This window comes from Mesoplodon bidens, assembly GCF_964165515.1.
Source record: "Mesoplodon bidens genome assembly, chromosome: 16".
In the NCBI taxonomy this organism is placed as follows: domain Eukaryota; kingdom Metazoa; phylum Chordata; class Mammalia; order Artiodactyla; family Ziphiidae; genus Mesoplodon; species Mesoplodon bidens.
The window spans coordinates 23,456,922-23,469,659 of record NC_138173.1 but is presented as its reverse complement, the minus strand read 5'-3'; the positions used below and the strand labels follow the sequence as shown (position 1 = coordinate 23,469,659).

At 40.8% G+C, this 12,738-nt stretch overlaps 1 protein-coding gene across 1 annotated transcript in view; it reads right to left on the bottom strand.

Moving 5' to 3' along the window:
- Positions 1 to 1,978: 1,978 nt before the first annotated feature.
- STMN2 (stathmin 2) overlaps positions 1,979 to 12,738 on the bottom strand; it is a 50,766-nt gene continuing 40,006 nt past the window's right edge. The window contains exons 4-5 of the mRNA XM_081258356.1: positions 10,203 to 10,394; positions 1,979 to 3,318 (exon numbers count right to left, since the gene is read on the bottom strand). Of these exons, the coding sequence (XP_081114482.1) occupies positions 3,259 to 3,318; positions 10,203 to 10,394 (252 nt within the window). The 3' untranslated portion in view covers positions 1,979 to 3,258. The remainder of the gene's footprint in view (positions 3,319 to 10,202; positions 10,395 to 12,738) is intronic.

Here is a 12,738-nt window from a genome sequence, read left to right as displayed (position 1 = left end):
AATGACATATAAATTGTGCTACTTATGGGAGGAAGCTTTAAGAGAGTCAGCACGTGATTGGCCTTGGTTACACTCTTCCTCTTCTATGGTGGCCAGCAATGTTCCAGATAGAGGCAGTCCTTGTAGGTCTTTGGCCCCAGAGTGAGCAGTGAAACAGAGCAGCGTCCACTGTGACTCATGTTGGACATGTACAGCAGGAGAAGGAAATAAACTTTTGTGGTTTTATTTCACTGACATTTGGGGGGTTTTACTACAGAGCAAGCTAGGCTCTTGTGACTGATATTGTAGTGAAGATAATTCTAGACAGAGAAAACAGCATATGCATGGAGGCCAGAAATGTCATGCCATTGGTATGTCAGGATGCATAGTTTGGTGTCTAAGGAAAATGACATTCTTGAGAAAAGAGAGGTGTATTGGGGACAATTTAATGTCATGTAAAGACGTGCAGATTTTATTCTGCTGGTAAAGGGGAGGCGGTAGTAGAATGTGGGAGAGACCTGATCAGCGTGTAGAGGAGGCTGTAGACTGGCACAGAAGAGACTTCTTAGTTGGCTCCTGTAAGAGTCTAATAGCATCCAAATTAGGGCAGTGGTTATGAAAGCAGAAAAGCAAGGAATGAGGGGCAACTTGGAAGTCAAATCAGTCCTGCTTTGATGGTCACTTGGAGGTGGGCACTGGGGACAGAGAGGAATCTAAGATGATCTGGGATAATTTGGGGGAGCTTGAGGATGCTAGTTTTGCTTTAGGCTCTGTGTTTGCCTTAGCAGTTTTCAGCAAATTGCCTGATTAGAAGTCAAGGACCGTTGTCCTGTCCAGCCTGGGAATGCAAGAGATGATTGCTTGCTAAAGTCAAGGGTGCCGTGTCTCCCTTCTCATTCTCTCCCTCAGTGGGAGGGGTGGTGTGAGGGGTAGACTTTTTTACTTCTGCTTTCTCCTCTGAAGTGTTGTAAAGTCTGGTGCCTGATCCAGGGAGGAGAATGACATTTATCAGTCCTCAGCTGTTTCACACATTTTTGAGAGTAGAAGAGATGAGAGGAGGGTGAATCTTCAAATCAATGGGATTATGTGAGTTTTCTTTAAAGAACATTTCAAAGTCATATACACAATTTAAACGTAATCCTGAGGAAATCCAGGGCTTAATCACAGGTTCTGGCCCAGTGGAAGCCCTTCAAGTAATGTTTACTGAATTAAGCAACATAAAAATCAGTGTGAAAATATAGTTTATTTTATGCTAATCAGAAGCTCTGATTGACTTCTGAAAGGAAGATCATGGAATTCATGTTTTTAAGGATGTGTATCAATGGTTGCAGTGTTAGATGCCCACAAATAAAGGATATTCAAGATAGGGACCAGGTGGCCTCCACCTTAAACTTGGCTTGTTAGCACTCCTATGGACAAATAGCTCAGTTTGCTTATTCATAAGTCTGTGTGGTTTCAATTATTTATGATTTTCTGCTAAATCTGGATGTGGTTCCTTTGGTCCTGCAGTATCCATCTGGGTCATTGACACGCCCCCGCTGTGTCCGTGTGTGCAGTGTGTTTATTGGCAGTGCAAAATTCGGCAGTATGGCAGGGAAGTCACATTTTAACAGGCTGGGGAAGGTGTCCTGTGGCCGCGTGGGAGAACGTGAGACTGTGCCAGGAAGCTTCCAAGCTCTTTGAGAAGGGCTGTCTCCTGCAGAATTATCAGTCTAAACCTGTGGTATCTCTTTCAATTTTGAATGTTTTTAAGGGGAACAGATTGAAGCCCTCTCCTGCTGTGTTGGACTGTCAGAGGGAGAGAGAAAAGTGATACTTCCTGCTGCTCCAGAAGGGAAGTGAATCAGCAGGGCCCTGGTTTCCTTCAAACTCTAATTACTGTCTTTGCTTCTGAGATTGCCTAATCCAACAGCCACCCTTTTAAAAGCTGAACTCCAGGGTCTGACACATGGAGGGGCAAGAGAACAGACCAAACCTGTATTAGTTCACAGAACTCCAATTCTTTATTAATCACAGCTTGCTCACAATGACATACAGGAAAATAGCACTAATGAAGAGTAAATATGCAGGCAGCAACCTTCGGGAGTTGGGAGTTGGGGGAGAAACGACTTCAAAACTGCGATAGGTACTTATGGTGGGTATCTGTTGATTCTCTCAGTTGGCACAAACGCCCTGCCTAGCCCCCTTGACTGCATCAGCCCTCATAGATGGAGTAATATATATAAATATTTTTTTAAATAGGCAGGATTGCCTCACACTGGGGAAGAAAGACCAGCTTAAGTGAAAGTCCGCAGTGTTTTTGATTTTGTTTGCGTGTGTGTTTGAATGCAACAATCAGCTCACAGTTTCCAAGTGGAAAAATATTCAGTAGCATCATGTACTTGTACTATAGGTAAGAGCTTAAAATGAACATCATCAATCATGGCATCCACAAATAAGCCACCTGACACATTAATTCATTCCATCAAAAGAACTTAAACTAGAGAATAAGCCCACTTCATGAAAAGCGATTTCACGGCTGCTTGAACCATTTGGGTTAGGATCTGTGTTCAGCACTTTAAAAGGTTCAGCTTTTTGCTTCTACCCAGATTGATCTCAGATCTGTCTTTTTCATCCATCCCTTTCTAACGCCAAAGCACATTTGTAGCACATAATCCAGTAGAAGCAGAAGTAAATGCTATGAGTAGTGGTTTTTCTTAGCCTGGTTTTGTAGTTCCTAGGCAGTTAGTAGATTATGAGCGGACAAATGTGGTGATTTGTGTGGAGTTGTAATACCTGTGATCTAGGTATGGTCTCAGTCAAGTTCAGAGATTACCAAGCTGTCTAGGTCAGTAGGCAATGGTGGGTTTCTAGCACCAAAGACTGTCTATTGACCTCATTTTTCTGTTGGAATGAAAAGGGCAGGGAATGGAGTCAGACATGGGGAGCTTCAAAAAGAACAGACCTAGCAAATTCATTTGAGTGGAAAGACACAACATCAAAAGCCTGTTACAGGACATGTAAGATTATGAAATAACTTGCATAATGCAATACTTGTATTTTTTAACAAAAATGTAAGTATTTACAAAGTAAGATCCAAGGTATTTTTTAAACATCAAGCAAAACATTCTGCAAAGAGACCGCATTGATTTTTTTTTTATTTTTGATTCTGTTTTTTGTTTTTTATAATGAGTTCTTTTTAAACCATGTCATACATTTCCCATACTGATATCGCATGATCCATTATAATATAGGCAGGGGGATTTACTAATGGTGGGGCGTGCCATACCCTCCGTCGCTTCAGCCAGACAGTTCGACCTGGAGTTCCTTGTTCCTGCGCACCTCCGCAGCATGCCTCTCCTGAAAAACACCGAAGGGAGACGAGACATCAGGAGCCTCGCCTGGTCCACAGACAACGAGGAGGGCCCGCCCACTAATTTGACTACTATGCGCTTGACTGGAAGTAACCCCCTTTAGCACCTACCTTTAGGAAATGTTCTCATTTCAAAGAAAGGAAAACGTGGAACCCAATAAGGGTCACATTACAGAAGATCATAGAAGACTAATAGTGTCTAAAAAAATTTTATCACTGTATTTGATTAAAATGATGAACAAAAGATCATATGATTAAGAGAATTAAAAAAATCTTTAAAATTTTTTGATTAAGAGAATTTTGACTATTAGGACTACTGTATAAATCCGGAGAATAGCAATAAAATATCATCCTGTCTTCTCTATCATTTTGAACAGCGTTTTTCCTTTTCCCTAACATTTTAAGGGATTATACTGGACAGTGGACACTTTGGGAGGATGAGATGCAGGAACAAGACTTTTTGTATACTTCCTAAATTCTTAACCCCTTAGTCAAGATCTTTCAAAACTTGAGTCCAGGGGCTTCCCTGGTGGCGCAGTGGTTGAGAGTCTGCCTGCCGATGCAGGGGACACGGGTTCGTGCCCCGGTCCGGGAAGATCCCACATGCCGCGGAGCGACTGGGCCCATGAGCCATGGCCGCTGAGCCTGCGCGTCCAGAGCCTGTGCTCCGCAACGGGAGAGGCCACAGCAGTGAGAGGCCCGCGTACCGCAAAACAACAACAACAACAACAAAACTTGAGTCCATATGACCTCTCCAGTCTTACCCTCCACCCGTCTCCTACGCCTGCTTGATTTCTCGGTTTAACAGAAGTGTCTTTTCATGCACTTTTCAAGGCTTGAGATTCCTAGTTTTCTAGTTCTATCCACCAGGATAGTAAACAGACTCTTTAATCCCTGTAGCGGTTGTCTCTTTCTCCGTGAAGACTTTCATAAGACTGAAAACTATTTCACTTTCCATTTGAAAACCTGCATTAATCTTCCCTTTTTACGTGACAGCCGTTTTATTCTAGCTTGTGCTTTGGTCATTTCTGTTCTTGTCTCATCAGGTCTCTTAGGCAGATGCTTATTTAGAAGCCCGCTGAGGGCCAGGGCTGCATTTTCTCACTTTTGTTCCACTTACAGGGCCCAGCAGGTTCTCTCGCACATAGTGCATGATCAATAAATGTTTATTTACATGAGGATCTGGGGCACTAAACTTGATTTGGGAACTAAACTCTCTGAGCAGGGAACTGATAGGAAAGGTGGAATTCTATTTTTAGTACACAGGTCTGCCTTGGATGATTATAAGCACATGGGCTTGCCTATCATAGGTGATAAATAAGTGGGTGTTAAATTGAAATTGAATTTTTAAAATATTAATTGTTATTAGTATTATTTATTTTTCTATTTAGAATATTATTTATATTGCTATTTTCTCCCCCTGCAGCTCCAGAAATTTTTTGTGGCTCTATAGCAGGTGTCCCCAACCCCCAGGCCACAGGCAGGTACTGGTCCTGGCTTGTTAGGAACCGGGCTGCACAGCAGGAAGTGAGCGGCGAGCGAGCGAAGCTTCATCTGTATTTACAGCCGCTCCCTATGGCTTGAGTTACCGCCTGAGCTCTGCCTTCTGTCATATCAGCGGCGGCATTAGATTCTCATAGGAGCGCGAACCTTACTGTGAACTGTGCATGCGAGGGATCTAGGTTGAGCGCTCCGTAGGAGAATCTAATGCCTGATGATCTGAGGTGGAGCTGAGGCTGATGCTAGCCCTGGGGAGTGGCTGCAAATACAGATTATCATTAGTAGAGAGGTTTGACTGCACAGAGACCATAATAAATCAACTGCTTGCAGACTCATATCAAAACCCTATGAGTGAGTGGCAAGTGACAATTAAGCTGCATCTTACAGAGTAGACTGGACATAAGCAACACACTTCGGGTGTCACTTTCTCCCATCACCCCCAGATGGAACCATCTAGTTGCAGGAAAACAAGTTCAGGGCTCCCACTGATTCTGCATTATGGTGAGTTGTATAATTATTTCATTATATATTGCAATGTAATAATAATATAAATATAGTGCACAATAAATGTAGTGCACTCGAATCATCCCCAAACCATTCTCCAACCCCCGCCCCGGGTCCGTGGAAAAATTGTCTTCCACGAAACCAGTCCCTGGTGCCAAAATGTTGGGGACTGCTGCTCTATAGATTCCTTTAGCTCAGAGGCAATGATCTTGACCAGCTATAAAGTAAATCTTATCATTAAGCTCTATTAATCTCAAGGAGTCTCTGCTTATAGGTTCCTTATAATACTAAGCATTTATTAGGTACTTAATATGTACCAGTTCTGCATAGGTACAGATTTTACCTGTATTAATTCCCTCGATCCTCGAAACAATCCTGTGATGGAGTCTCTATTCTGGTGCCCATTTTACAGATGAAGAAACTGAGGCACAGAAAGGCTAAGTCACTTGCCCAAGATCACAAAACTAAGAAGCAGCAGAGCTGAGACTCCAACCCAGGGAGCCTGGCTATACAGCCCCCATTCAACCACTGCTATGTAGCCTCAATGTGAACGTGAGGAGAAAATTTTATAGTTGTGTGGAAAAATGTGTCTTTTCAAATGTAGGTTCTGGGAGAGAAAGGCATGTACAGCCCTACATTTCTTTCAAAGATACAGAGTTAGAGTAAACAGGAAGTTGATTCTACAGAAAGAGTTTAAAAGCAATTTTATTTAATTGGTTTAAATGAGCTTTTTGTCTGTATTCAAAAGCCATGAAGAGAAGAGGGAAAAAGCATGTATAGAGAAATCATGTCCTGTCTGGAAATGTCACAGGGGAACTAGCATGAATGCAGCTGACTCTTCTTTCTTTTTGTTCTGCTATGGTGAGGAAAAAGATGCCATAAAATCTTTTTCTCATGCAGAAAGAAACTAATTATTAAGACCTGAGCTCTGACAAAAATTGAGAGAAAGCCCAGACCATCACTATGTTAGGAAAAAAACCAGCCTCAAGTCTAAAGACTCATATAAACTCAAATTTATAATATAACAGGAAAGATTATAATCAGTATTAGTAGGCTACTTTGGAGCACACTTCTTACTCAGCTCAAAATTAGTTGCAAAGAAATGGATTTTGCCCTAGGAAAGAACAAATATAATCTGTGAGCTTGAGATAACATGAAAAAAAAAGGAAATTTAAATAAATGCTGAGCTTCTGGGAAAAATATTGTTTATTTTCAAGCATTTTAATAAAACTATTATTTGAAAACCTTACATTCAAATCATCAAATATATACTCAAAATTGTAATGTGATTTTGTATAAAAATGTGGGAGGATCAAAGGCAGATATGCAGGGGGCGTGTAATTTTCAACATAGTCTGTTTTTTTTAATCAGCAAAATGTTGGCAATTGTCAGACCTTGAGTAAGAGGTTACTGAGGAAGTTGTGACACTCTGAGAAAGCGCATCAAGAGGTCAAGTCTATTCTTCGATAATATTCATTTCATTATTGAGCTTCTAATATTTGCCAGGCACTGTCAGACACGCTGGGTTAGACAGAGTGAAGCAGATCTAAATTTACAATGTTCTCTACAATTTACCCCCTTGCTCCCATCAATATAATAGTGCTTAAGCACTTGTATGCAAATATTCTTTTGATATGCAAAAATGTGTAAGAGATGGTTTTAGGAAAAAATTCTGACTCTTGGAGAAAATGTGATTAGAGAGATTTCTGTACCGGAAGTGAAGAAATATGAGGTCTTTCTTTTACTTTACCTTTTAATATCCCCTTCACCTCACTAAGTATCAAATCTAAACAAAAGACTTGAACTAGATGACCTAGGGTATCAATTCCAATCCATGAAATCCTATTATATGAGTATTTAAATGCAAGATGAGATTCAACATCATCAGAATCCTTCTTTTTGCTGATAACTATGAGCTTGCAATACAAAAGAGGGGTCAGGAGTGAGTCAGGAGTGCAGGAAAGCACATTTTCGTACGTGAAGATGACATTGGTCATGGGAGCACTATCAACATCCAATGCCGCAACCAAATCTGCTTACTGTGCAGTTTTAGGATGGCCAAAGTTACAGCTTTAGCTTAGTATAAAAGTTTGGAGTCAAAAAGACATGGTTTCAAACTGAGACTCTGCGATCTGCTTAGCTTTGTGATCTTGGCCAAATGGCTTACTTAACCTCTCTAAGGACCAGGTTCCTTAGATGTGAAATGGGGATGATAACAGTATTTCCTTCTAGGGCTGTAGTTTGGATTAAGTTCCATAGTATGTGTCAAATGCCTGGCCTACAGTGAGAAATCAGTGAAAGCTAGTTTAATCCTCTTTTTCCTTTCATTATTCATTTATCAGACATATTCCATAGGAAATAGTTACGCAAATAGCATTCGTGAATCAGAATGATAAAGAAAAAACGTCAGATGAGAAGAATGAAAGGTTACAACAGACGGAAATTGATAATGGTTAAAATCTCTATCTAAAGAGTTATATATCATCAAAATCATCTCTTAGAAAAAGACTCACAGAATGTTACTCCCTGAAGAAAACACATTTTTTATCCTTTCTATATCCAGATTATTTTGCATATGTCTTCAGCCTTCACGCAATTAAAAGAGCTCTTCAGTAGGTTCTAAAATGCAACCGGGATTGATTTTGCTTTAGGCTTTCAGTCTTATCTAAAGGCCTTGTGCTAACATGGCTGAGAATTCATCAGTGAATGACACTGAGGATACCATCGTAGCCACCATCGAGGGACATGCTCTGCTCAAATGCTCAATTCGATTAATTGAGGAGGAGGGGGACTGAGGGCTGGGTGGTAGGCAGATTGCTGCAAAAGCTCACGTGGAATTGTATCACATCTCTTGGCTAATCGGTAGGGCCAGTGAGGGCTGTCAAAATGGTGGGCACTTAGTGTGGTCACCTCATGACTATCTAACTAACAGATGTCATTTCAGTGATAATTATTTTTTGATGCGGGAGATTCCAGAAAAGCTTGTGTTATATTGGCAGTTTCATGCACTTTCAGCATAATTATTATTATTGATCCTCTTTTTAATTTCTAACTTCATTGCAGTAATTTCATTCAAAAAAAGTCACAATAAAAAACTAACTTTGTCTTATTTTAGGAAGGAGCATAATAGTTTTAGTACATACAAACACATATACCATATGTCAACAAAAAATCTACAATGTACTTAAAATACATCAAATGGAAGTAAAGTTAGTATGCTCTAAGGCTAATCTCCGCTTTACTGAGAAGATAACAGATCTTGGCTGTCACTGGTCAAAGATTCTATTAGATTTGAAAAGTGTCTCTTTAGCTATGGAATACCAGGGAAAATGTGGCCCCCAAAATGATGTGGGCTGCATCATTCAGCACAGGATAAAATGCTGTCAGCTGAGATTTACATCAGAAAAAGCTACAAACCGCTAGTCCTCAAAACTGACTGCATGCTGGAATCATCTGGGGAGTTAAAAAAAATATATGGATGCCTGGGTCCCACCCCTGGAGATTCTGCAGCTTGATGCCAGGAATATTAAGCATTCCACAGGTTGATTATTTCCAGGACAAACTGTATGTATGCATGTATGTACGTATGTATGCATGTATGTAGACATGCAAGTGTGTATGCAAGTATGTATGCATGGAGGGAGGAGACCAATTCTGGATGAGAGTGAGAAGGGAGAATAAAGGAGCTGGCTAGAGGGGTGGGTGAAGAAAAGTACACAGAGAGAAATAAATTGCCCATTAAAATCCAGCACTTCTAGAAATAATAGTTAAATATGCAAATTTTATGAACTATTTTACAACTGAAATCAAGAAGGATCTGCTGTGTGTTTGAGTATGCGTAATTTTAAAAAACAGTAATGCTCCTGGATAGCCTTGGATTGATATGCCTTTTTTTAATTTAATTTAATTTTTTTAAATTTAATTTTATTTATTTTTTTATAAGCAGGTTCTTATTAGTTATCTATTTTATACATATCAGTGTACATATGTCAATCCCAATCTCCCAATTCATCCCACCACTTGGACTGATATAAATCTTGCGCTGGATATTAAAGGTCTAATTGCCAATTCTGGAATAAGATCAGCATGCCCCATTCCTAGCAATGCCATTTGCTTTTATTTTTTTAGGGCCTAGGATGAGAGATGAAGGTTGATTCACAATTATCCTGAGTAAAAGATACAGTGGCTCTGAGAACAATTTCTAGAGGATTTCCGGGGCTGTGCATCCTGACTGATGGGAATAGTTATATGTTCAGGTTGGTGAGAAGAAAGGCACCCGGATGCCAGAAATTGAGTAAATGAAGTTCCCCTACTAGCTTTTAGTGTAGATTTTCCTACATGGAGGGAATGGGTTTTCCTCTGTTCATAAGTATTCTGACAAATATGTTTTTCCAAATGTATGGAAATATGTCCAAATATATTTTGACAAAACCTTTACATATTTAATATTATATATTAATTATTAGACTAAATATTAAATTTATTATTTTACTATATATTACTGTCATTTATTACTGATTGTATGAAATATTTAATATTTCCAATTTAATATTTTTCCAGTAGATGGGTTCCTAAGATTTGTGCTGAAGTCTGTTATACATTTGAAAAGCAGGAATCAGCCTCCCTCAAACTCTTCACCACTGGAAAATCTGACAGAATTCCAGCTTTAAGTCCTACTCCCATTCCTCAACCATGTTTCAGTGCCCACTAAGGCCATGCTACCCCGGGAAACCCTGCCCATGGGGTTAGGTGCCTTCTGCACCTGCAGCAGAGATTGATTAAGTCTCTGGTGCCTGGGCATTTGAGAGTTCATCTGGCCGTGTTGCATACGAATGTGTGCATCTGCTCAGGACTCTGTTATGATTACCTTTTCCTGCAGACGTTCAATAATAGCAGCTAGATTAGCCTCACGGTTTTCCTTAATTTGTTCCATCTTCAGGATCAGCTTCTCCTCTGCCATTTTGCTGAAGTTGTTGTTCTCCTCCAAAGCCTTCTGGAGGACCTCTCGCTCGTGTTCCCGCTTCTCTGCCAATTGTTTCAGCACCTGAGCCTCCTGAGACTGGGGAAGAAACACATATGCATCTTAGAATCACCCAGACACAAACCTGGTGGAATAATGGTCCACTGATTCAAGACAGCATTCCTTTCAAATGAATAGTACTTCTAGCCTTGAGCACTGTTGTCAATCCCCTGCTCATCTGCATGCCTTAGAATTTGCTATAGAATGTGGTGAGTGGGGAAATGTAGTGAGCTGAATTTCCAGCTGCGAGTTTTTTGGACAGATTGTTTAAGAAGAAGAAGCATGTTACCCTCTTGGAAGAGTTTTTGTTTTCATAAGTTGCTGCTAAGCATTTATGCAACAGGGAATGCTGTAATTAATCACCTGATGGCAACATCCATGGCAGCCTGAGGAAAATAGGTGAGGACTGGGGCACGTTCCCATCTTTTTCCTGCCTCATTGTTTTTGATCAGTTGTAGGCTGGACCCTGCAATGAGCCTTTCAACTTTCCCCAAATTGTTAAATTCACTTTCTCATTGTATTCCATGCCCACCTCTGCCCTTTTTTTTTTCATGCACCAAATTCTCTTTGGAGACTTTGGGAACAGTGCAAACTTCAGCTCCATATGGCCATAGACAACAGAAAGTCCTTTTCTGGCCCCGTCTTGAATATGCCAAGGCCACCTGGGTCACCTGTGGAACCCTGCAATTGCTCAGTGATTACAGCAGAAACTTCAGAAACCTGTGTACCCCACTCCTGCACGTCCCAAACATTTTTGTGCACTGTAATTCTCCTGCAGCATCAGGAGGCTATACGGTTCTGTATGTTAACAGTCAGAGGGTGCTTGATAATTATACCGAGGCCTGGTATCCACCCGTGAGATTCTGACAATGCAGTTCTTTGGTAAGCTACCTTTTTTTTTTTTTTTTTTTTTTGCGGTACGCGAGCCTCTCACTGTTGTGGCCTCTCCCGTTGCGGAGCACAGGCTCCGGACACGCAGGCTCAGCGGCCATGGCTCACGGGCCCAGCCACTCCGCGGCATGTGGGATCCTCCCGGACCGGGGCACGAACCCGTGTCCCCTGCATCGGCAGGCGGACTCTCAACCACTGCGCCACCAGGGAGGCCCAGGAAGCTACATTTTTGATAAGCATCCCGAGTGATTGTAATGCAGGCAGTTCACAGCCTACTTTTTGAAAAATACGCTGGCATGGGCTTTGGTGTCAGGTCTGTGTTTAAGTTCTAACTGTGTCAATGACCCTGGATATATTAACATCTTTCCACATTCACCTTCTTCTCCACAATTATGCAGGTAAGAGAAGTCTTACCCACTACTGAACTATCCAGGTTTAAGACTAAATTATTACACATCCATAGTTCCTGGGTAATTCCTTGGGATCAGCTGGTCCTCTGAGGTGAGGCTTCAGAGGAGTCGTTGTAAATGTGAATATCTAAACAATGGTAGATCAAACAAATATTTCATGGGCTAAATATTGGTTACCATTAAAAACATTAATAGGAAGATATTTCAGTTGATGGGAGTGGTCGTGGGCCCTTACTGGAGAGATTGTGATGTATAAACAATACGAAGTCTGACAGGGAAAGAGACTTTTCTTTGGATAAAATTCTACAGGAATGGTAAAGTCAGACAGCCTTAAGAGTCTTTGTTGATGTGGTTATTGTGAAGTTTATCAGGAGTATGTCTAGTGACTCACTGGAGATTAAATAGACAGTTCTGGGAACCAGCCCCACTTCTTGTTTTAACCCCATAATCTTTTCACTGACATCTTTAGCGGACCCATTTCATTCTTGCTTTGTTATAGCTTGCAGAAAATCTACTATGAAAAATGATAAAATGTTAACACAAAGTAAGTTCAAGATCAAATGGAACCTTTCTGGAAGAAACATGAAAAAATATTTTCTAGCTTATTCATCCTCCTGCCTCTAGGTGGGACTATTGGTAAAACATCCTACATTGATTTTGCTTATCTACTGCTACCAGGACTACTGAACTGTGACACAGGGAAAGAGAGACTGACTAAAGGTGTGTGTGTGTTTAAAGTTTCTCTCTGAGAAAAGTCTTCATGAAATTATTTTTTTGGCATATGCATAAAGATAGTAGCTATCTCATAGGACTATTTGCTAGCATCAAATGAAATAATGTTTGCTAGGTATTCAGCACAGTGTCTAATATGGAGTAAGCTAGTGCGGAGCAAACGGCAGCCATTATTATTGAAAGGAAAACTCAAAACACTTGTGACAAGAGAGGATGGCAATTGAACCTCCCGCTACACCTAAACTCAGATGTAGAATCTTGGTTATCTCACGTGTGCAGGATATCTGTTCACATTCCTTTAGTTACTGAGGGTGAGTAGATTGTGTCCTCGTGGTTGGTGACAGTCAGCC